This window comes from Durio zibethinus, chromosome 1 (genome assembly GCF_047325235.1).
Source record: "Durio zibethinus cultivar Kanyao isolate XHJ-2024 chromosome 1, ASM4732523v1, whole genome shotgun sequence".
NCBI classification, from domain to species: domain Eukaryota; kingdom Viridiplantae; phylum Streptophyta; class Magnoliopsida; order Malvales; family Malvaceae; genus Durio; species Durio zibethinus.
Window position 1 is genome coordinate 2,038,015 of NC_143162.1, and position 26,378 is coordinate 2,064,392.

General features: G+C 32.2%; 1 protein-coding gene and 4 pseudogenes across 2 annotated transcripts; 2 read left to right on the plus strand and 3 right to left on the minus strand.

Moving 5' to 3' along the window:
- Nucleotides 1-335: 335 nt before the first annotated feature.
- On the minus strand, nt 336-3,011 carry LOC149520255 (putative L-type lectin-domain containing receptor kinase S.5 pseudogene; annotated as a pseudogene).
- Nucleotides 3,012-3,105: 94 nt separating this feature from the next.
- On the plus strand, nt 3,106-6,270 carry LOC149520256 (receptor-like protein 9DC3; annotated as a pseudogene).
- Nucleotides 6,271-7,216: 946 nt separating this feature from the next.
- On the minus strand, nt 7,217-10,388 carry LOC149520257 (putative L-type lectin-domain containing receptor kinase S.5 pseudogene; annotated as a pseudogene). Its single transcript, XR_016328647.1, has 2 exons — nt 10,084-10,388; nt 7,217-9,346 (listed from the first exon to the last, which is right to left on the minus strand). The product of XR_016328647.1 is annotated as a putative L-type lectin-domain containing receptor kinase S.5 pseudogene (transcript).
- A 6,640-nt stretch (nt 10,389-17,028) lies between these two features.
- Nucleotides 17,029-18,993, minus strand: LOC111310915 (putative L-type lectin-domain containing receptor kinase S.5 pseudogene; annotated as a pseudogene).
- A 1,995-nt stretch (nt 18,994-20,988) lies between these two features.
- On the plus strand, nt 20,989-22,964 carry LOC111310559 (uncharacterized). Its single transcript, XM_022910044.2, has 5 exons — nt 20,989-22,272; nt 22,379-22,389; nt 22,539-22,605; nt 22,722-22,854; nt 22,897-22,964. Exons 1-5 carry the CDS (start codon nt 20,989-20,991, stop codon nt 22,962-22,964), a joined length of 1,563 nt encoding a protein of 520 aa, XP_022765779.2.
- The last annotated feature ends 3,414 nt before the right edge of the window (nt 22,965-26,378 follow it).

The window sequence follows — 26,378 nt, forward strand, 5'->3', positions numbered from 1 at the left end:
GATCTAGCAGATGGAAATTGTGCGAGGATTGAAGAAGAGTCAGCAGAGGGGTTTAATACGCCAGCCATCTTCTAACTTTGCTTCATTGTTAATGTTCAATTAGTAGATAACAAACAAGTGAAGTTTATGAAAGATGATTAACACATTTAAGTAAAGAATAAATGTTTTGAATTGATAAATTTTTTTATCCTTCCGTATTTCATGATTTATTAATAATCAACCCTAGGAGCGGATGTTTAATTTTAATAAAAAGAAAGAAGTTTTTTTTTAATAATGTAGGAAAAAGAATCCGAACTCAGTTTTTGAAGTTTTAAAATATGAGACACATGCAACTATCACCTGCCACTGAGTTACATTGTTGTGGTAAGTTGACCTCCGGTGATGGAGTTATCCATCTTTTCTCCAATGGTTGGAGTCATGGCCGGCCACATGAAAGCAGGCTTCTCAGCAGGCACAGATGGCAGGCACAGCTACTTCCCCTGCAAGAACCTGCAAAGCAGTTCTCATAGAGGGCCTCTTGTATGGGTTTGAATGGCAACGGGCCAGCCCCAACAGAAGTATACACTGTGCTTGATCCGCATCGAAATCCTTGTTTAATCGAAGATCTATAACATCAACAATTTTTTCCATCCTGTGATGTTCCCATACCCACTCTACAATGCTGCTGTTGTAGTTGTTCTGCTCATTTTGATGTCCTAGTTTTCTCCCACTGACAACTTCCAGTATTAGTACTCCAAATGCGTAGATATCAGTTTCAACAGTTGCCTTACCGGTATGGACACTTTCTGGAGCCATGTATCCGGGTGTTCCTGCGATCCCCTTGGTTGAGTAGTGTGTTTTCTCATTCAATTGAATGGTTCGGGCTAGTCCAAAATCTCCCAATCGAGCATTGAAGTCTGAATCTAACATTATGTTACTGGCTTTTATGTCTCGATGAATAACCCTTTTCTCACAACCATTATGCAGATAGTCCAACGACCTAGCTACTCCACAAATGATATTATGCCTCGTTTCCCAATTCAGAGTTGTATCCAAATTGTTTGAAATTGTACTCCTATATATGAATCTGTCTAGACTCCCATTTGGCATGAACTCATAAAAGAGGAGTACTTCATTGCTTTCATAGCACCAACCGAATAGTTTAACAAGGTTCTTGTGGTGGAGGTTGCTTATGGTGGTCACTTCTGCTATAAAATCCTGCTTTCCATGGCGAGTATTCTTTAGAATTCTTTCACAGCTCAAAATTCCTTTATCGACTGTGCCAAATCCTCCACTGCCAAGTTTGTTACTAACATTGAAATTACATGTGGCAGCTTTAAGTTCCTGCGATATGAACTTCTGGAGAACACTAAATGACCTTTGAATTTCTTGCTCAATCTCCAATTCATCATGGTCCTTTTGTTTCACTCTGTTTTTGCGTCTTCGAAGTCTATATTATCAGTGAAAATTTTTTATTTTATAAATGTAATTTTAAAATTTATGCATGTCTTATTATTTTAATTAATTTTTTATTTTAAATATATTTTAAAAAATATATGTTACTCTATTAATTTTCACGATTGTTGAATAAAATAATTTCTACCAAACCCAACAATCATGCCTGCCCGTATGACTAAAAGCCAATTTTGAAGAGAAAGTAGTGAATAGCAAATAATTACTAGTGCATCAATATAGCAATATTATAAAGAAAACCAAAAACATGAAAGCAATATCAATTGAATCCTTTCACTCTCATTAAATTGTTGTTTCTAAAGAGTAATATACAAAAATCCTGCCTTCCATGACGTTAATTTTCTAAACGTAGTCATAATACATAATTAAAAGTAGAAGTTTTATTAAATTGTATTACTTTCACAATAATTTATTCCCAAATTACTTAATTTATTATTTGACTTGATAAAAAAAAAAACATATTACCAAATTTCTTGTTGTTACATTTATTATTTAATTTATTATTTTGGATAAAAAATAATTTTACTAAGTTTGGTTACATTTTACTTTATTTTAAATAATAAACAAATTATACTACAACCTTCAGTTATTTTCACATAAATTTGTTCCAATCACCCGATTTATCAATTATATAGCGTAAGACTCACTATTATGTTATTTACTTTTATTCATTAATAAAGTATTATTTTTTATATAAAATGTGAAGACCGAAAACCTGTGTAACTAGGTTAAAGCTTTTAGCACACATAAAAAAAGGGGGCTTACTCCGTGATTTCCTCACTTCTTTGTGTCCTAGGATTCCCGCAAAGTTTCAATCCTGTGAAAACGACTCGTCATCTATAATTTTAATATAATCAAGTTCACTACCTTGACAAAATTATTTTCATGCGGAAATAAAAAAATCTTTAGTCATAAATTAAGTATTCATGTTTGTATTTAATTAATTACAAACCATTTCAGTGATATATAATTTATAATTGTAGGTTTTAATTAAATTTAATAATTTTAAAGATGATATGATAAATAAATATGTAAAAATATTATAATTTAAAATTATAATAAAATTATATATAGATTTTGTAAAAATAAAAAAAAACACAACTCATATTTAATGTGTCTACATGAACTATAATATAATAATTTTTATATTTTATATTTATTTAATATAAGATAAAAAATAACAATACAGAAATTATTAAATTTAATTTTAACTCTCATAATTTTTTTTTAATTTTCAAAATATGGTTTCTTTATAAAAAAATTGTAAAAAAACGTTACAATGATATAGCTTTGAATAATCTTTAGGATATTACAAAATGGTAGGACCTATACTACAAACTCTTGATTAAGACTCTGTTTTAGGTCAAAACGTGTTTAATTATTTGGTGACCCAATTTAAGTGTTTAGTTTATTCTTCAATGCTAAAATTGGAATTAAAACAGGATATTACAGTTTTAATTCTTAGATTCATACTTCAATTTACCTGCGTTATCAAGCAATTCTAAGACTGCCAGGGAAACAGTTGCCACCATGACATTGGCAGTCCACAGTTTTGCCATTCAATGTGAAATAATAAAACAAATTTTGAAGAAAAAAAATCCCAAAGATTTCCCCCTATCTTTGCATGCCAACTAGAAGTTGCAAAGGGAAAACATGTATCGAAGCTTACATATTAAAACCAACAGTCAATTGATTTGTTGATGTTTTCAGTGATTAAAATTTAAAAATTATATCAATTGTTAGAAAAAAAAAGAAGAAGCTTACTGATTAAAGCAACAAAAGTTAAAAAAAAAAAAAAAAACTAAAAGCTAAATTGTTCTGGATGCAACTGATGATAACGTCTCTGAATAAAACTTGGCATATGGTTCTAAAGATAAACCAAATGGTTCTGCTCGAAGCAAGGTTCTTTCTGTCATTATGCAAAGCCAGGAAATCTTTCAGGACAACAGACAAGAGAGTTCTAAAGTGTCGACGGCCAATCTCTCAATTTACAAATTGCAACCATTAGGTAGATTTTCATTAAAACCTACCGTAGTCATTTAATATATTTTAATTAGTTTTTATGTATTTTTAAAATTTTTATAAAATAAAAATAATTATTTTATACCTAAATCTTTTTAAATAGACTAAAAATTATATTAAAATAATATATATAAAAAATTAAAATTAAAAAATCATTAAACCGAATCGATAAAATTTAATTCAAATCAAATCGAATTATATCAAAATTCAATTTGAATTAAAATCGAATTTTAAATATTTATAATTTTATACATTATTTGAAAAATATCAAACAAAATCTAATCCTATCCAAATCATTCTCATTCCTACCTCCACATAAAAATAGAGTTAGAGAATTTTTAATTGTTTTACTTATTTATAATTAATTTTTATATTTTTAACATTTACAAATAATAAAAATAAATAAATAAAAATTCCTTCATCACCCTCTTAACCTCATATAAAATAAATGAAATTAATAAAACCTATAGAATAAAAGAATATATTTTATAAACCTTTCTAGATTCATATATTTCTTTGCTTTCTTTTATAATTACTTATTTTTCAATTTAATTATTTTTAATAAATATGAAAAAAAATAGTAAAACCCCTTCTTTTGGGGTCAAAAGTAAACTCTACTTGTAAATTTTACTTACGTTAAACTTTGAAGTTATTCTTAACCAAACCCATTAGTAAGAGTCAAATGCTATACTTTGAAGTGATTTTAGCCAAACCCATTAATAAGAGTCAAATTCACAAAAGCGTTCAATTAATATTACAACTTATAATATGTAATTATGCAAGGGATAATATTTAAGAGTTTGTTTTATATATTATTAGTGAAATTATTTTAATTTTTTAAGTGGACTTTAGAGATTTATTCATATCTTATTTTTTTAATTAATTTTTTATTTTTTTATATTAAAAAAAATTTCTCTCTATTATTTTTCTCTATTGTTGAATGAAATAATTTCTCCTAAACCCAACAATCACACTTGCCCATATGACTAAAAACCAACTTTGAAGAGAAAATAGTCAATAACAAATAATTACTAATGCATCAATATTAGCAATATTATAAAGAAAACCAAAAACATGAAAGCAACTGCAATTGAATCCTTTAAATTGTTGTTTTTAAGGAGTGATATACAAAGATCCTGCCTTCCATGACGTTAATTTTCCCAAAGTAGTAATAATTCATAATTAAAAGTAGCAATATTATTAAATTTTATTACTTTCATAATAATTTAGTCTCAAATTACTTAATTTATTATTTGACTTGATTAAAAATACTACTAAATTTCTTATTGTTACATTTATTTTTTTTTATTATTTAATTTGTTATTTTGGATAAATATAATTTTACTACGTTTTGTTACATATTACTTATATTTTTATTAAATTACTTAATTGATTATTTTAAATAATAAACAAATTATACTACAACTTTTAGTTATTTTTACATGCACTTGTTAACCATAAAATTATATTATGAAAATATTATTTTATTTACATTTATTTATTAATAAACTTTTTTTTAATATAAAAAGTGAAGACGAAAACTTGACTTCCTGATCTCAAATAATAATCTAAGTGGAGATATCTCTTCTTTGATATGCAATCGAACTTCCCATGAGATTCTTGACTTGTCTCATAACAATTTGAGTGGAACGATCCCACAATGTTATGGAAATTTAAGCAGAAGTCTTTTGATGTTGAATTTGGGCATGAACAACATTTGTGGAAACATTCCTTCAACATTTGCAAAAGAATGTAACTTGAGGAATCTCAACTTGAATGGTAACCAATTAGAAGGGCCATTAACACAATCTATCATTAATTGCAGAAGTTTAGAAGTTCTAGATCTTGGTAACAACAAGATCAATGAAACATTCCCTCACTGGTTGGGAACTCTTCCACATCTACAAGTTGTTGTATTGCAGTCAAATCTATTGCATGGTCCTATTCATGGTACAATGCCCAGACATTCTTTTCCTAAGTTGCGAATTTTTGACATCTCCAACAATGGTTTTACTGGGCCGTTGCCGGTTAGGTACATTAAAGATTTCAAGGCTATGAATCTCAAAGAAGACAAAAGTGCTATGCCATATATTGGGCTGTTTTTTAATGGCTTCTAAAGCTATTCTGTTCGTTTGGTAGTAAAAGGAACTGGGACTGAAATAACCAAAATTTTTGCTGCCTTAACGATCATCGACCTATCAAATAAACAAGTTTCAAGGAGAGATTCCAAAGGCTATTGGAAACCTTAGTTCACTCATTGGACCTAACCTTTCTCATAATAACCTTAATGGTTCTATTCCGCCATCATTTGGAAATTTGATCAGTCTTGAATGGTTAGATCTTTCCTGGAATGAGCCGGGCGGAAAGATTCCCGAGCAATTAGTACATATGACATGGCTTTCTGTCTTAAACCTTTCCAATAATGATTTTTTTTGGGCGCATTCCTCGAGGCAATCAATTCAACACGTTTGAGAACACTTCATATGAAGGGAATGACAGGTTATGTGGCTTCCCACTCTCTAGAGATTGCAGCAGTGATACCGAAGCACAACACCCACCACCTTCAAACTTACAGGATGAAGATGACTCGAAGTATAAAATTGCATTTCGCTGGAGAGTTGTGGTGATAGGTTATGTGTGTGGATTAATATCTGGACTGGTTAGGGATTTGTCGTTTTTCAAACTGGTAAGCCACATTGGATTGTCTCGTTGGTTGAAGCCAAACATCATCAATGGCCAAAAAAGTCAAAGAAGAACGCTCGCAAATTAATGGTTGGACGATCTGCTCATCATTGACTAAATGCAAAAGATGTTGGAAAATTTTTGTTACCATATAAATATATATAATATTTTAGTTCCAAATGATTGTGAAGATTGCTGGGTTTTAGCCTTTGAATTAGCATTCAGGTATGTAAAATATTCTTGTTTAATTATGAAATGGTTTTCTGTTCAGCTATTCATTCTTTGTTGGTTAAGTGAATCTTAATAATTATAAGGTTCATTTGATTTCAAGAGACTCTTAAAAAAAAAAAAGAAAAGAAGGAATTATTAAGGTCAAATTTGTCACCGTAGTTCAATATTAAAATTTTTCATCATTTTTTAATTTTATTGAATTTTTTAATTTGTCAATATATTTTTAATTTTATTGGTTTTTGTACAAAAAATAACGAAATTAGAATATTTCAAAAAAATATTTTGTTAATGTAAATGACAAAGTTTCGTGAATACCATACTTTTTATCTAAAAATTGACAATATTAATAGTATTGTGACTAAATTCAATGAAAAATGTAATATATAATATATTAAATTCAATATTGACTTATAGTATAGTGATAAATGTGGGATTGAAATTGAATATCTATATGAATATCCATATATCCTGTATTTTTGTATAGACTTTGCAAAATTACAATAATAAATAAAAAATTGAAAAAAATTTTGCTTGGTTTCTAAAATCTTTACCAGTAAATTTTGTTTATTATTAACTAATTTATATTACTGTATGTGGTTTATGTTGGAGAATATTCCCTAGAAAATGTCGACAGTGGGGTGTCATTACGCCAGGCATCACCTAACTTTGCTTCATTGTTAATGTTGAATTAGTAGATAACAAACAAGTAAAGTTTATGAAAGATGATTAGCGCATTTAAGTAAAGAATAAATGATTAGAATTAATAAATTTTTTTATCCTTCCCTATTTCATGATTTATTAATAATCATCCGGAAGAGCCGATGCTTGATTCAATAAAATAAAGAAGAATTTTGTTTTTAATGTAGTAAAAGAGAATCCGAAGTCAGCTTTCAAAGTTTTTAAATATGAGATACATGCACGTATCACCTGCCACTAAGTTCCATTGTTGTGCTAAGTTGACCTCCGGAGATGGAGTTATCCATCTCTTCTCCAGTGGTCGGAGCCATGGCCGGCCAAATGAATGCAGGCTTCTCGGCAGGCATAGCTGGTGGAGCTACTTCCCCTGTAAGAACCCGCAAAGCAGTTCTCATAGAGGGCCGCTAGTACGGGTTTGGATGGCAACAGGCCAGCCCCAACAGAAGTATGCATTGTGCTTGATCCGCATCGAAATCCTTGTTTAATCGAAGGTCTATAGCATCACTAATGTTTTCAATCCGATGATGTTCCCATACCCACTCTACAATGCTGCTGTTGTAATTGTTCTGCTCATTTTGGTGTCCTGGTTTTCTCCCGCTGGCAACTTCCAGCATTAGTACTCCATATCGGTTTCAACAGTTGCCTTACCGGTATGGAAACTTTCTGGAGCCATGAATCCGGGTGTTCCTGCGATCCCCTTGGTTGAGTAGTGTGTTTTCTCATTCAATTGAATGGTTCGGGCTAGTCCAAAAACTCCCAATCGAGCATTGAAGTCTGAATCTAACATGATGTTACTGGCTTTTATGTCTCGATGAATAACCCTTTTCTCACAACCATTATGCAGATAGTCCAACGCCCTAGCGAGTCCACAAATGATATTGTGCCTCGTCACCCAATTTAGAGTTGTATCCAAATTGTTTGGAATTGTATTCCTATATATGAATCTGTCTATACTACCATTTGGCATGAACTCATAAACGAGGAGTAGTTCATTGCTTTTATGGCACCAGCCGAATAATTTAACAAGGTTCTTGTGGCTGAGGTTGCTTATGGTGGTCGCTTCTGCTATAAAATCCTGCTTTCCATGGCGTGTGTTCTTTTGAATTCTTTTCACGGCTACCTCCTCTCTCAAAATTCCTTTATAGACCGTGCCAAATCCTCCACTGCTAAGTTTGTTATTAACGTTGAAATTACCTGTGGCAGCTTTAAGTTCCTTCAATCTGAATTTTTGGGGTGCACTAGATGACCTTTGAATCTCTTCCTCAATCTCCAATTCATCATCGTCCTTTTGTTTCATTCTGTTTTTGCGTCTTCGAAATAACAAGTAGGAAAATCCACCTACCAAAATTATAACTATTATTGGAATCAAGATCCAAAGCCAGAGAACATTGACTTAACTTTTAACTCTTTTAACTTCCGAACTGGCGAAATTCCAGGATTTTAGAGCATTGACCTGGGTATACTTTCCAGTTGAACCTGGAAATCCCACAAAAACATCCTCCGGAGGATTTTTAGACAAATCAAGCTCCACAGTGAAAATAGGATTCCCCAAGTTCTTTCCACTTGTTCTACTTAACAAGACAAAAACAGTCATTTTATCGGATTTCGCATCATACTGGATGCTGGCAGTGATATCTTCACCACTTGAAAGATTAACACCATGGCCTGCGAATGGTTCTTGCTTGACGGAATGGATACTTTTCACATCCATTGCAACATGGTTATCATCGAAATCCTCTGAATCACTCTTGCTTGTATCAAATTCCACAGCAACTATGTTGTTCATATTGATGGTACTTACATTTCCAAGCATAAATTTATTTAACGAGTCATAACCTTTTTAATGATATGCCTGAGAAAAAAGTAATTCAGCAATAGTGATAGATTATTGCCACGATGAGGCTTCAACTTTTAGAGACATTATTCCTTGGACCATCAAAATTTTCTCACTCAAGTTCAGTTTGCTTTCTTCATTCATTAAATATGAAATATGATAAAGGTTTATATGCATGTTCCTGAATAGGTTACCATTAACTGTGGCAGGCACAGTGTAGTCTACCACGATCAGGTTTGGATACTCCTGAAAGAAGGAAGCAAGGATGCTTTCTCTTTCAGAAGGACCATGCACCAGAATCTCTTTCCCACACAGTTCAACAGTCTGCCCAGACTCCTCTGTACCAAAAGACGCAGGAACAATATGAAGTCCAGCAGAATCTCCAGCTTTGATAACTGCCTTTCCCATTTTACCAGTACAACAATTTACCTGCAACAGGCAGAGGAACATCAAAGCAATGGAGTGAATGTTAAGCCATGTTATCTGGTTACCTATCTTCTCATAAAAGGAATATTTACAAATACTTTGCAAGACTAACAAGGCAAAACTCAGAAAAGCATCCAAGCCGAGGAAGAAAAATAGAGAAACAAGAAACGATAATTGTCATAGACAAAAAAAGTTGACAGCATATGTGGGATCAAACCAAGATTCAAACTGAGATTAGTTATACACACTTACAGTTGAACTTTAATACTCAACTTTAACGACACAGCTAACAGATTAAACACCAATTAATATGATATCCCAGGTATGTTTGGTCACATCCTACTATTACGCAGACAAGTTTACAGACTCCTAATCATCAGAATCCAAAGAATAGCTATCACTGTAACAAGAAAAACTGTAATAACCTAGATTTAGTTCCCAGTCCCTTCCTCATAGCAAATGTTATTATTAACATATCTAAGCAAAGGGTCAATGAAGTAGCTATGGATCTTGCACTATGTTACATGGACTCTTCACTTTTCCCTAACATACCAAAATCTAACACTTCTTAAACACTTTGAATTCATATGAGTCTGATGCTTATATCCCCAAAATCGATATTTACAAATTGTCAAAAACAGGGCATTCCCATGTCCAACAGCAAATAACAAGTCCTGGCGACAAAGATGTTGCATGGAATTCACACAAGATCAACATTTCTATATAGAAAAAGACGTTACCTTTAGACAAGAATGGTAGCTTCTCCGACCGAAATACATTGGAAGATGCTTTAAGAAGGGAAGCCATTTTGAACTGTCCAAAAAATTAAGGAAAAGTTGAAATTTTAGCTGATTTGATTATATAAGAAATTAAAGTTTCTTAACTCAGCAGAAGCAAGACGGAAAGGAAGGGTTTAGGGTTTATGATGATGGAGAAAAATTAAAACTTTAAATCGTAAGGACACCTGGTGGGAGTTTTCGAATGGATAGAGTAGCGATGAAGAAGGGTTCGTGGTGGCGGTGGCGGGGGAAAGAGAAAGGGCAGCAACGATAACGAATAGGCGAAGTAAAAAAAAAATTATCTTCTCAAGTGCTTTAAATTTTTGTTTTTCCACAATGTTTACGTGCAATTTGGGTTGTCTTTTTGCTGTTAGTAATTTGTGGGTGAGAAAAAAATTTACAAAATCGATTTGAAATTGAAGAAATCGATTTTATTAAAATTTGTTTTTTTTTTTATTTAGCTTAGATTAAATTTAAATATTATATATATATATTAAATTTGAATAGAATTTATATTTGTAAATGAAAATTTTAAATAAATTTAAATCAAATCGAATTTTAATTTTTATATTTTTAAATTTTTATAAAATAAAAAATAATTATTTTATATTTAAAGATATTAAAATTTATATTATAATAATATATAAAAATAAAAAAATTAAATTTAAAAATTAATGAATTGAACCAACATATAAAATTTGATTTGCATTAGATTAGATTATATAAAAATTTAATTCAAATTATGATTGAATTTTATAATTTTATAATTTCACATTATTTAAAAAAATCAAAATAAATTTAATTTAAATTACTATCATCTCCACCTAAAATAAAAATAAGATTAAAATGTTTTCAATTATTTTCTATATTTTTAATATTTACAAAAAATAATAATAATAAATAAAAATTCCTTCATCACCCCCTTCACCTCATATAGAATGAATGAAACTAATAAAAGCTACTGAGTAAAAGATCATATTTTATAAACCTTTCTAGATTCATATATTTCTTTTCTTCCATTTATAATCACTTATTTTTTTCTTTTTAATTATTTTTAATATATATAAAAAAATAGTAAACCCCTTTTATGGGGGGGGTCAAAAGTAAACACTACTTGTAAACCTTATCTATGGAAGTGATTCTTAGCCAAACCCATTGGTAAGAGTCAAAGTAAAAAAAACGTTGAATTAATATTACAACTTATAATATGTAATTATGCAAGGGGTAATATTTGAGAGTTTGTTTTTATATATTATTAGTGAAATTATTTTAATTTTACCTGTAGACTTTAGAAATTTATTCATGGCTTATTTTTTTAATTAATTCTTTATTTTTAATATTTTTTAAAAGATATATGTCGCTCTGTTACTTAATCAAATAATTTCACCCAAACCCAACAATCATACTTGCCTATATGACAAAAATGTAAAAACCAAAAACATGAAAGCAATTGGTATTGAATCCTTTAAATTGTTGTTTCCAAAGAGTAATATACAAAGATCCTGTCTTCCATGACGTTAATTTTATAAAAGTAGCAATAATACATAATTAAAAGTAGTATTATTATTAAATTTTATTACTTTCATAGTAATTTAGTCTCAAATTACTTAATTTTATTATTTGATTAGATAAAAAATAATATATTACTAAATTTCTTAATTGTTACATTTATTTGTTTTCATTATTTAATTTGTTATTTTGGATAAAAAAATTTACTAAGTTTTGTTACATTTGACTTATATTGTTTATTAAATTACTTAATTAATTATTTTAAATAATAAACAAATTATACTACAACTTTTAGTTTTTTTCACATACACTAGTTATAATCACACAATTTATCAATTATACACCATAAAATTATATTTTGACTTAATATTATGTTATTTACATTTATTTGTTAATAAAATATTATTTTTTATATAAAAAGTGAAGACCGAAAACTTGTGCAACAAGTTAAAAGTTTTTAGTGCACATACCAAAAGGGAGCCTTACTTCGAAATTTCCTCAAGACTTGTTTGTACAAGAGTTCCTCCTAAGTTTCAAGTTTTCGAAAATTACCCGTCATTTGTAATTTTAGTATAACAAAGATTAATATCTTGCCATAAATAAAGTATTTATGCTTGTATTTAATTAATTACATATATTACTTATAATTTTTTATTCTAATTAAATTTAATATATATTAAACAATGCATGATAAATAAAAATATAAAAATATTATGATTTAAAATTATAATAAAAATATATATAAATTTTGTAAAAATCAAAATACATATTTTATTTTTAATTTATTAATATGAATTATAATATAATAATTTTTATATTTTATATTTTTTAATATAAAAAATAGTAATACACAAATTATTAAATTTAATTTTAACTCTTATAATTTTTTTATTTTCAAAAATTTGTAAAAAAGGGTACAATGATATAGTTTAGAATGATCCTAAAACAACAAGATGGGGATGTGCGCTTTCCATCATCGTTTACTTCATTTAGTCTAATCAACGGTGGGACCTATATGACAAACTTTTTGACTAAGACTCTGTCTTAGGCTAATTTAAGTCTTTTAGTTTATTCTTCAATTCTAGAATTGGAATTACAACAGCATATTGCAAACTCTTGACTAAGACTCTGTTTTAAGGTCAACATGCCCAATTTAAGTCTTTAGTTTATTCTTCAATGCTAAAATTGGAATTAAACAGGATATTACAGTTTTAATTCTTAGATTCACACTTCAATTTATTTAGGATCGATAATTTAATTTATTTTCGATGAATTTCGATCCGATCCAATATTATAAAATCGATTTTTTTTTCGAAATTCGAATTTTTGATCGGATTGGATTATAAAATAATTAGGATTGGATCAAATTCAAATTTTAAACAAATTCGATTCGATCTGATATTATATAAAAAATTATTTTTTAATTAATTAATTAATATATATATTTATATAATAATATTTTTAAATATTTATATTTAAAAATAATATTTTATATAATATCAAGTTATATTAGATCGGGTACGATTTATATAATATCGAAACAGATTCAAATATGAAAAAACAAAAAAAAAAATTAAATAAAATCAAATTTGAATTTGATAACATATAAAATCGGATCAAATTCTATATGAACAAAATTTGACCCGAACCCGACTCAGACCCGCCAACTCTAAATTTACCTGCGTTATCAAGCAATTCTAACACTGCCAGGGAAAAAGTTGCCACCAAGATATCGGCAGTCCACAGTTTTGCTATTCAATGTGAAATAATAAAACATATTTTAAAGAAAAACAAATCGCCAAGATTTCCGAGATCTTTACGTGCCAACGAGAAGTTACGAAAAGAAAATATGTATCAAAGCTTACATATTAAAGTCAACAGTCGTTTGATTTATCAATAATTTAAGTGATTAAGATTTAAATTTTAATATCAAGTGTTAAAGAAAAAAAAAGCTTATAAATTAAAGCAACAAAAATAAAAAACTAAAAAGCTAAATTGTTCTGGATGCAGCTGATGATAACGTCTCTAAATAAAACTTGGCATATGGTTCCAATGATAAACCAAAAGGTTCTGCTCGCACTAAGGTTCTTTCTGTCATCTACGCAAAGCCAAGAAATCTTTCAGGACGACAGAGAAGAGAGTTCTAAAGCGTCCACGGCCAATCTCTTAATTTGTACATTGTGATCGTTTGGTAGATTCTCATTAAAACCTACCATAGTCCTTTAATATATTTTTCAAAATTTTATAAAATAAAATAATTATTTTATACTTAAATCTATTTAGATGTACTAAAAATTATATTAAAATAACAAATATATAAATAAAAAATAAAAAAAATTAATAAACTAAATCATTAAAATTCAATTCAAATTAAATTTGATTATATAAACATTCAATTTGAATTAAGATCAAAATTTAAATATTTATAATTTTATACGTTATTTAAAAAAAAAATTAAACAACGAATCATTCTCATTATTACCTAAACATAAAAATAGAGTTAGAGAATTTTTAATTGTTTTACTTATTTATAATTAATTTTTATATTTTAAATATTTACAAAAAATAAATATAAATAAATAAAAATTTCTTAATCACCCTCTTAACCTCGTATAGAATGAATGAAATTAATGAAATCTACTGAATAAAAGAACATATTTTATAAACCTTTCTAGATTCATATATTTCTTTTCTTTCTTTTATAATTATTTATTTTTCTATTTAATTATTTTTAATATATATGAATGTCATAACGTCTAGATCCGGGGATCTATCGCCAGACATTGACTTTTGGGAGTCGTCACCAATCTTTTTTATCTAGGTGCGATTGACCACCTAAAGAATCTGTCCTTCAAGGGAACACCTAAATTCAAGGGTCCCTAAAAGAATAGGTTCAGGTCTACTAACCAGAACAGAGTTCGGGAGTTCGGTTACGTGTGAGAAAGGTTATAGCACCCTCACAACGCCCATCAAAAGATGGTACCAGCTGAAATTCGTGTTATCCAAAAGCCTTAAAATTTTACCAAGTAATTAATTATTGGAAATTTTTCTCAATTGACTCTAATACTTTTAGCAAAAAATTGAGAAAACTTCCTCACCTCAAGAGTATGCAAGAAAAACTACTGTTTCACTTGCAGAGGCTTCGTCGTCGGATTATTTAAAGAAAAAAAAATAAAATCAAAATTAAGATAGAAAAGAAGGAAAGAATGATTTTTTTTTGTAGGAAAAATTGATACTTTCAACTTTTCCTCACAAACCCTTTTTTTGAAAATTTATTTCTAAGGAAAATTGATACTTTCAACTTTTCCCTAAAAATATTTTTTTTTGGAAATTTATTTTTCTTTTAAGGAAAATTGATACTTTTAACTTTTCCCTAAAAATATTTTTTGGAAATTTATTCTTAAGGAAAATTGATACTTTCAACTTTTCCCTAAAAATTTTTTTTTTTTTTAAATTTATTTCTGAGGAAAATTGATACTTTCAACTTTTCCCTAAAAATATTTTTTGGAAATTTATTTCTAAGGAAAATTGATACTTTCAACTTTTCCCTAAAAATATATTTTTTTGGAATTTTTTATTTTTATTTAAAGAAAATAAAATAATAAAAAATAAATAAAAAGAATATTACATAAACCTAATCTAATAAATAAAAAATAAAATAAACAAATAAACAAAGAAAGGAAAAAAAAAAAAAACCTAGAGCGGCTCGGATCGCGGCTCGGCTCAAGGAAGAGAAAACGGCTCGAGGGGAGCGGCTTGGCGGCTTGGCTCGGCTCGGAGGGTGGCTGGCACGCGCAGGTTAGAAAGCGGGTCGACGTCCGGGTCGGGTCGGGTTCGGCAAAACGCGCGGATCTCCTGGTTAACTTAAAGCCCAAAACGACGTCGTTTTGGGAAGGTATAAAAGGCACCTTCCTCCGTTTTTCGACAGAACGCTCCTCCCCCTCTCTCTCTTCTTCTTTTTTCTCTCTCTTCTCTCTAGAAACTGAAGAACACCGATGCCGGATTCTAGAAAAAGTCACCGAAATCTGGAAATTTAGCCGGAAGTTGGCCGAAAGTTTACCTGTTTCTGGGATTATTCGCCGGTTTCTGGGATTCTTCGTCGGAAACTGGGCAGATCGCCGGAAACTTCAAGGTTGGCCGAAGATTTGGCCGGAAAATTCAAGTTTCGTCGGAAACTGGAATTTCCAAAAATTCCCAGAAAAAAAAAATCGAAAAATCTTCAAAAAATTTCTTTTAGCTCCCAGAACACTCCTAAACCCTTTTTTAGCTTCCTATACGCCTCTTTTACTCCCAAATCAGTAGCTTTGCTCACTGTTTTTTGTGTGTTTCCATTCTGTTCCTTGAAGTGCTTTATATAGGGATTGATCAGGAGTTTCTGATCAATCCCAATTCCCCTTTGGACGGGAATTCAATCTTTGAATCCAGTCTGGACTCTTCTGATTGAATTCTCACTCCTAATGGGATTCTTCAACTTTCAATCCTAGCCCTCCAAAATAAAAATTAAAATAAAAAAAACTAGATAATTAGAAAAGATAAATCAGCAGATATTATAGGATAAATAATAATAAAAAAATATATCAGATATATAATTAGATAAGTAAAAATACAAAAATGAATAAAATAAAAAAGATAAAATATATATATATACATAAATAATAAAATACGCATAAATATTAACAAAAAATAAATAAATAAATATATACATATATTAATTAATAATAATAATAATAAATAATACAATACATAAAATACAAAAGAAGAAGAAAAGAGAAAAAAAAATATAAGATAAAATTAAATTGGGCTTACCCATTTGGGCCAGGCCCAATTGATCTGGGCCGGACCCAATTGGGTGTCTACAATGAAAAAATAGTAAACCCTTTTTTTTTTTTTTTGTCAAAAGTAAACTCTACTTGTAAATCTTACTTACATTAAACTTTAAAGTGATTCTTAACCAAACCCATTAGTTGGAGAATATTCCCTAGAAAATGTAGATAGCTATAAAATTACAGAGTAGAAGCACTACCATAAGAAAGAGGTGAAGCAAGTATTTACATGAGCTTTCTTTGAATTGGAATAGTAGATAGAAATTGTGGGAGGATTGAAGAAGAGTCAGCATTGGGGTTTAATTACGCCAGCCATCTCCTAACTTTGCTTCATTGTTAATGTTAGTAGATAACAAACAAGTGAAGTTTATGAAAGATGATTAACACATTTAAGTAAAGAATAGATGTTTTGAACTAATAAATTTTTTTATCCTTCCCTATTTCATGATTTATTAATAATCAACCCTACGAGCGGATGTTTAATTTTAATAGAAAGAGAAGTTTTTTTTTTTAAATGTAGGAAAGAGAATCCGAACTCAGTTTTCTGTTATTAAATATGAGATACATGCACTTATCACCTGCCACTGAGTTCCGTTGTTGTGGTAAGTTGACCTCCGGTGATGGAGTTATCCATCTCTTCTCCAATGGTTGGAACCATGGCCGGCCAAATGAATGCAGGCTTCTCAGCAGGCACAGACGGTGGAGCTACTTCCCCTGTAAGAACCTGCAAAGCAGTTCTCATAGAGGGCCTCTCGTACGGGTTTGGATGGCAACAGGCCAGCCCCAACAGAAGAATACACTGTGCTTGATCCGCATCGAAGTCCTTGTTTAATTGAAGATCTATAACATCACCAAGCTTTTCCAACCTGTGTTGTTCCCACACCCACTCTACAATGCTGCTGTTGTAGCTGTTCTGCTCATTTTGGTGTCCTGGTTTTCTCCCACTGACAACTTCCAGTATTAGTACTCCAAATGCATAGATATCAGTTTCAACAGTTGCCTTACCGGTATGGAAACTTTCTGGAGCCATGTATCCGGGTGTTCCTGCTATCCCCTTGGTTGAGTAGTGTGTTTTCTCATTCAATTGAATGGTTCGGGCTAGTCCAAAATCTCCCAATCGAGCATTGAAGTCTGAATCTAACATTATGTTACTGGCTTTTATGTCTCGATGAATAACCCTTTTGTCACAACCATTATGCAGATAGTCCAACGCCTTAGCTACTCCACAAATGATATTGTGCCTCGTTACCCAATTCAGAGTTTTATACAAATTGTTTGGAATTGTATTCCTATATATGAACCTGTCTAGACTCCCATTTGGCATGAACTCATAAACGAGGAGTAGTTCATTGCTTTCATAGCACCAACCGAATAGTTTAACAAGGTTCTTGTGGTGGAGGTTGCTAATGGTGGTCACTTCTGCTATAAAATCCTGCTTTCCACGGCGTGTGTTCTTTTGAATTCTTTTCACGGCTACCTCCTCCTTTCTCAAAATTCCTTTATAGACGGTGCCAAATCCTCCACTGCCAAGTTTGTTTTTAACATTGAAATTACCTGTGGCAGCTATAAGTTCCTTCAGTCTGAACTTTTGGGGAGCACTAGATGACCTTTGAATTTCTTGCTGAATCTCCAATTCATCATCGTCCTTTTGTTTTATTCTGTTTTTGCGTCTTCGAAACAAGAAGTAGGAAAATCCTCCTATCAAAATTATAACTATTATTGGAATCAAGATCCAAAGCCAAAGAAGATTGACTCTACTTTTAACTCTAACTTCAAAACTGGTGAAATTCCAGGACTTTAGAGAATTGACCTGGGTATGCTCTCCAGTTGAACCAGAAAATCCCACAAAAACATCCTCCGGAAGATTTTCAGACAAATCAAGTTCCACGGTGAAAATAGGGTTCCCTATGTTCAGTTGACCTGTTCTAGTTAACATCACAAAAACAGTCATTTTATCAGATTTTGCATCATACTGGATTCTAGCAGTGATATCTTCACCACTTGAAAGATTAACACCATGGCCTGCTAATGGTTCTTGCTTGATGGAATAGATATTTTTCACATCTACTCCAACATGGTTATCATCTACATCCTCGGAATCACTCTTCCTTGTATCAAATTCCACAGCAACTATGTTGTTAACATTTATGGTACTTGCATTAACAATCCCAAGCCATTGACGTCCACTGTCGTTAGGGAGAGCAGGGTTGTCAGTTAATATGAAGGCAAGTCCCTCACCGCCAGGAGAGGTCTGGGGCCTGATGTTAATCACAAAGGTTGAGATGAATGATGACTTGGTGCCTCTCAGCTTATCCCATAGTTTAAGTTGTTCCTTATACAGGACTCTTCCTGATGCATCTGTGATAAGAGGACTCACTTCAATGACATCGTTGATGATCAAGGAACTAAGACTTACAAATTCATTGGCATCTGCACCGCTGAATGATGGATAACTGAAGTTTAAGCATTGAACCTGTATAAGGCTGCTACAGATCACAATTGCTTGCACTAGCAGCTTAGGAGCTTGGAAAAACGGCATGAATTTGGGGTGACAAAACATGTGTCAAGAACCGGCAATGGATTTCTGAAACTGTTGCTGCCAGTACAATCTGAAAATCGAAATTTCTGCAGTCAGAAAAAAAAAAGAGTTTATTATTTTATTAACAAATATTCAGTTTAAAAATAAAAAGTTTAATGAGAATATGGATAGTATTCTCCATTTTCTTGCATCTTGGTCAAAGTCTCTGGATTGCATGATCCACAAGGTCTGCTTCGGAGGCTGTGATGCACACCGAAGAAATCCATGTAATCCGGTCAAAATCAGCTTCAACATGAAATAAAAGACAATTAGCTGGCTTCAGCTGTTTTGATTACTATTCCAGCAGCCAAGACTGACTAGAATGTAGAAAGGACCTACATTATTTATTTGTTTCATTTAAGAAGGGAAAATGAAAAATCAACGGCTTAATAGACTAAATCTAATGACTTCACTTATTTTCTTCCAATCCTCTAGTACCACTTTTTGTTTTCACATTTCACTAAATCAGTCACTGAACATTACCATGATCTATCTTCTAAATTATTACAAAAATTTCCAAACCTTTGGCTGTAAACAACCAATTATCCTGGTTTTCAGAACTGTTTCTATCTTTCAACAACTAGCTCAACTTTTTGGCAATTACTCATTTCTCCTGATTGTTGGTCTGGTTCTATCATTTTTTTTTTATTCTTCTTCCCAAACTTCATTCTCACTTCATTATGAAAGAAAGATCAGGGAACTATCGATTGAATCAATCCTTGTTGATAAATGAATTATTCATTCCTTGATGTTCGTATGAGGATAGATAGTGGTTGATCGAATTAAATACCCCTATTAATTTATTAAATTAAATTAAATAACTTATTTATATTATCAATTGAAAATTTCATTCAGATTTATTTATTTTATTTGTTAGACTCCTATTACAACAGTACACATAGACCAAAATACAAGTGCAATCAATGCCCTTTATGCATATAGACCAAAATACATGTGCAATCAATTCCCTAACCTAAATTCAGAGTATGTTTTAGTAAACTGAACAGAACAAGGAACATCACATAACAAGCTTCATTATTCGGAGAAATTTTGAACATTCTACTCCAATCCATCAATTGTTCTGATAGTTCAGAACATTTTGTTGACCTTGTCAACTTGAATTCGTACTTGAGGAACTCTCGTTGGCCAGCAGAACAAATTTTAATAGACTTATTTAGCCTTTCAGAATTTAGTTGATTCAATATAGTGACTGATAACTATTTGAACCTTAAACTTATTCAACGCACTCTCCCCTATGAAGAAAGGATTATGGTTCAATTGGTACCATGAATCTTTGCATTGCGGGAATGTGGGCTACATATATAAGTGATTGCAAGTTTGAATGTTGCATACCTGAACAAATTAAGTTGAGTTTCTCTAAGATAAATGTGATCTGATTTTGAACAAGTATATATGCAAAAGGAACATAGGATAATACCTAAATGCGAACAGATTGGGTAGCAGAATAGGAGTATGACACTGGTAAGTATTCAGCAAGAAAATAATCTGACGGTTATATTATTAGCTTGAAAATTCTAGCACTCTGGACGCTACCTCTATTTTTCTTTGCCATTAGGATTCAGATAGAGACATGAGTATGGAGTTACAGAAGAAGTTGGAATATTCCAGTCGAAAGATCAACAATTTTTTTTTGGCCGGCCTGTGGCTTGTGAGTTATGATCTGAATCCAGAGTACATACTAGACAAAAACTACAACCTCGCAATCAAGAAAGTGTTGTTGTCAAGGCCGGTACGAGTCCTTGTCATAAAGAACTTGTTAGCTAGCAGCTAGGCCACCTTCGAGGTTCAAATTCCAAACCCACATCTTCTGTTTTTCCACAAACAATCTTAATCAAGCAGGCCCCTCCCCGCAATGCACACTTTTAGACAAGCAGAGGAGGAAGCAAAAAATTGTATGAGGAGCAGAAGAAGATAGAAAACTAATAGAAAGAGAAGATGAAAGCACTTAAGGAGGAGCATATGTATCCACATTTCAGTCATCACCATCCAATGGTGTGTACCAATTTTATTTTGGCAGAAAATATTACCTGTTCTGGGTGCAAGATCAGTATATTCCCAGCTAAAAGCTATTACCACTGCAAAACCTGCCCTTTCTACCTTCACCAAGTGTGCTACAATATGCCTAGGAAAACTCGACATCCTGGTCACCCTGATCACTTGTTAACCCTCCATGTCATGCCTTCATCAGGCGAAGAAACCTTCAAGTGTGAGGCTTGTGGACACCATGTCAATGGATTCTACTACAACTGTGCAGAATTTTGCAACTGCTACCATATCTTATGCTCAGCACTGCCACTTTCCGTAGCAATCACTTCCCACCTTCACACACTCAAACTAGAATTTTCACCTCCTTATGACTTGCAATGTGACATATGCAAAGAACTGGCCAGCTATAAAGGGTGGCTTTATAGGTGTCAAATCTGTGAGTTTGATACACATCTTGCCTGTGCCATTTCCAATCAAAGAACACAATCTTTTCGGCATCCAACTGCACCATTGCCAGACCCTTTGACAAGAAAGATAAAGTATTCTTCAGGATCTTTCTTGAAAACTAAACAAGCAGAAGATTACATTCATGAAGGCACAGAGCTGGTTCAATTAGTATCCCTGGGTGTGGCTAGAAATATCAGAGAGAAGAAAACACAAGAAAATTTTCTTAAAACAGTGGTTGGATGGGATGAGAGATTGCATAGTCCTAAAAGGAAACTTAAAATAAGAAATGGCCAGAATGAATACATTGTATCAAGTCGCAAGCCGGATATTTCTGGCACTTCTCCAAGCTCAGAAGTACAAGCACAAGAGACAGACCAATCAAGTCTACTTTCTGGTGACCTTATTACAGCGCCAAGTTACCAGTTCAGCGATGGATGTTTTTCAATAGATTTGGCAGGATCTTATTCAAGTTTCGATTATACAAATCAGGCAAGAAAGGAGCCTAAACTTTCTGATGCAAGCGCTCTCCAGAAAGTTAAAGAAACAGTAAATGATAGAAATAACATTATGCTCGAGAGGATTACAATCAACTTTGAACCAACCAAACAAGAAATTACTTGTGCTAATAAGGGAAGTTTTGATTTTTGTAATCCAAATAGTAGGATGAATGAGGCATTCTTAACTGGAGACGGCACTTATTCAGGGGAGCAAAGGAATAGAAAGAAAATGTCAAATGAATCCAGGAGCGTGTCTAGAAATGGAGATCAGAGCAGTAAATCTGAGAAAGTAAGTGCAAGTAACCAAAGGCCATAGTCTAGCACGGGTATTTTGTCTTGTAGAAAATAGGTTTGGCAAGTTAACATATTTTTACTCCTCCTGACAATATTTTTAGTCCAGTTATTGGTAATTTACCTCCATAGTTTAAACTGATTAAGTTTTAGCAGAAACGAACAGAATTTGATGACACTAATATATTGTCAAATGTAGGTGAAGTCAGTTACTTTTTAAAAGGATAAAGATTAATGCATCATTATGTTGTTCCATCTTTGCAGCAAATATCATGGTGTTCATGTTGGTGGAAGCTCTTCCAATATTGATTTTCACCCAAATATGATACAAGTACTACTGTTTTCAGTGATGGAAGAAGATAAAAAGCAGAAAAGGTAAATGGAGTGTCCAGGGGAGAGAGCTATTTATCCAGGATTTTTTTCTTCTCTTTTTCCCCTTTTTAACAGAATGTTGTAAATTTTCCGGATGAGCCATTCAAAGTTTTGACTAGCTTGATATCTTGTCCTTCCAATCTGAGTCAGAGTTCCATAATCACTTCTTTTATAGTTGGCAAGCATATTAATGATGAACAAATGGAAAGTATATATATTTGAGTTTTACTTCAGTTGCATTGTGTATTAGGATTACAGATTCAGACATTCCAAATTGCTATTTTCATCATTGAGAGGATTGAAGCGTCCAGACTCTAGAATATTCCGTTAAACTGAAAACTAATAACTAAAACATTTAATCCACTTTCAGATTCACAGATTGGTGGAATTAAATAATTATGGAATTGTAAGGAAAATATTTTTGGTGATAGGAACCCAAGCTACAAGTCGAGTTATAAGAGTCAAATCTTTTTGTCACTAATTAGACTTCTATGTATTTAATATTACAAATTCGAAATATTTTTATCATATTGATGTACAATACTTTTTATTGTTAAAAAGTTAAAAAATAGAAAATTAATTTGAAATATGTATAAAAAAAGAGTACGTTAAAAAATGAAAAAAAAATTCATTTCAGGACATCTCTAAAAAAAAGGACAAAAAATGAGATGGGGGAGTAGTTTATCAGTGTCCAACTTGTAATGGCGTATACTTAAAATCATAAAACATAGGGCTCGAGAGTCGGCTATTGACATAATGGAAAAACACAACATTACCTTCTGTTAATGATATTATTAGTTATCTTTAACTTTGACTTCAGATTTATAGAGACAACTAGCAGAAAAATGCAAACACTATGTGCAGATGGCAAATTAACTCGAGACAGGTTTCTTGTCAAAGAGATAACTACGAACTTACCATTTGTTTTCTTCCCTGGATGCTCGGATAGTCTGAAGTGTGAACACCATTGCTAAGCCGTCTAAAATAATTTTTTATGTCTATCAAATTTCCATTGTACTCCGTTTTCATTCCAAACAAAGTAAACACTGATAATGTCAAGCTCAACTGATGCAGGCCGACCTGGCCTACTGTGGAGATTTGAGATTTTTTTAACCAGCTAACCTTGCAATCAGGATTTGTCATAAAGCGACATCTTGTGGAAAATAACGTCCAGGAGATCAAATGTTCACATACATTCTAAATAACTTAGCAATTGCAGTATCTTAACATTGCTTTCTGAATTCCTCAGCAGATAAATGATCATTTCATCTGGACAACAGGCTTGATATGGATCCAGTTATTAAACACTTCAGTCACCCGCATCCCTTAAAACTGCTAAATTTTCCACCGCAAACCACAAATACATTTATGTGTGCAGGTTGCAAATACGAGGTCTCAGGATGGTTCTACTTTTGCAGTATTTGCAACTACTACCTTCACAAAACTTGCTCCCGTATGCCTCCAAAGGTAGAGCATCAAGTCGACCCAAAACACACCCTTGTTCTTCTTTCATCCCCTGTTTATGCTACTTGTTCCTTCAAGTGCAATGCCTGTTGGAAACTTGGCACAGGCTTTTGCTACCACTGTAGAGACTGTCAGCTTGAAATACACGCTCTTTGCATCTATAACCCTTCATTAGTCTATACTAGCACCCACCATCACACACTGGAACTTTGTTTCAGCCCTCCGTATAGTACGAAGGAATTTCAGTGTGACATCTGCAAACAAATTGGTTCAAACCACTGGCTGTATAGATGTGGCTACTGCAAATATGACGTTCACATGAACTGTGCCATGTCCAACCGGTTGCAGCCAGCCACAGAGGTCCCACAGACAAAGCAACAGATTCTGTGCCCTACTGATTGTGCCAATACTCAATTCCAATCTGCAAGAGCGATCCAAAACCAACGAACACATGAGGAGCAACTGCCGTGGCAACCCAATCAAGCGCACAATCAACTTCAACCTGTCAGAGGGGTCCAACAAACACAGCAGAATCAACTGCTTTGCCACAATATTTTTGCCAGTACCCATCCTCGATCTGTCAAAGGGATCCAACAAATACAGGAGCAAAAACTGCATCACAGCAATAGTTTCAATATTCAAATTCAACCTATCAGAGCAATTCAAGTTGAAAAAACACAACAGGAGCAACTTCTAGGCCATACTGATAGAACCAACACTAATGCTCAACATGTCACAGGCATCCAACAAACACAGCAACAGCCCCGATTGGTCATGTATCGAAGTTTCCCTCCCCAATTTTCCAAATTCATGACCGGCCTTCCAACTTCACGTTCAACATTTTACCATGTTTCTCAACCTGTCATACCTATACCACCGCAACAAATCTATGTTCCGTACGTTCAAACTCCAACTCCAATTCCCGAAGCTGGTTCATCAAATTGGAATCAACCTTACAAAGTGAATGGTTATACGGCAAGTATGCCAATCGTGTCTGTTCGTCAGCATGGTCCACAACTTATTCATCAAATGAATCGTTATACAGCAAGTACGCCAACCATTGCTGCAGTTCCTCAGTATGTTCAGCTTCCTAGTACGACAAAGCCAGGCAACAATCTCATGGGCCATGTGGTTCAAGAATTAATTGATGGTTTCGTTCACCAAGCAGTTGGGGCTATATTTGATAGTGCAACTTCTGGAGACCTCCCATTTGATCTAGATATTGGCAATTCCTGATTGCTGAACCAAGGATTTGGATGATAGAAATCACACATGGATATTACATATATCCACTGCCTTTTCTTTCTTTCTCTATTTTTATTTTATTTTCTTTTTTTTCTAGCTCTATATTCAGCTTTTGTTTGCATGAACGTCATTTGTTAGATGGAGATGTTATTTTAGCAGTTGCTGCAGTCTTGATTATCTTTCATTATGACTTCTTTCAATAACTTGGCAATATCCTCACCACTGCCATCATCATCTTTATTATTACTGCATGTTCCTACAAATCTGATTCCGTTTCTAGTTTCTTCTCAAAAAGAGTATATCTAATCATTTTTTCCTTTGATTCCTAATTTCATTGCTTTTGCAAACACAATCTCATCCTAAGAGGATCATTCTTCCTTTAATATAACGAACTATCTTATAGAAATCAGACTAACTGCTCCTGTGTTCCCTGTCACCATTTTAATAAATCAATAGAAGTGACTCCGGTAGATCACTTAAAACTTCCAAATTTCAACCAAAAACATAGCTATAATATATCATATCGACATCCTAGTCACCCTGATCACTTGTTAACCCTCCATGTCATGCCTTCATCAGGCGGAGAAACCTTCAAGTGTTAACAAGTGAGGCTTAAACTTATATTTGCAAGGCACCTTCTGTGTGGGACAAAATCGTAAGACATTTAAGTTAAAGTAGATTATAAATTTTAGATTGGGTACGGGTCTCCGCATATTCTGTCTCATAGAAAATACATTTGGCAAGTTTATGTATTTTTCCTCCTCCTAACAGTATTTTTAGTCAAGTTGTTGGTAATTTACCTCCATAGTTTAAACCGATTAAGTTTTAGCAGAAATGAACAGAATTTGATACTAATATTTTGTCAAATGTAGGGAAAGTCAGTTATTTTTTTTAAAGGGTAAAGATTAATGCATCATTATGTTGCTTCATCTTTGCCGCGAATATCATGGTGTTCATGTTGGTGGAAGCTCTTACAATATTGACCTTCACCAAAATATGGGACAAGTACTACAGTTTTCAGTG

Excerpts from the sequence above, each read along its gene's own strand:
- LOC111310559 (XM_022910044.2), top strand. The coding sequence starts at position 20,989 with ATGAAAGCACTTAAGGAGGAGCATATGTATCCACATTTCAGTCATCAC. Across the intron at positions 22,606-22,721 it reads TTCACCCAAATATGATACAA|AATGTTGTAAATTTTCCGGA; the intron begins GTACTACTGTTT and ends CCTTTTTAACAG. Across the intron at positions 22,855-22,896 it reads TAATGATGAACAAATGGAAA|GATTACAGATTCAGACATTC; the intron begins GTATATATATTT and ends ATTGTGTATTAG.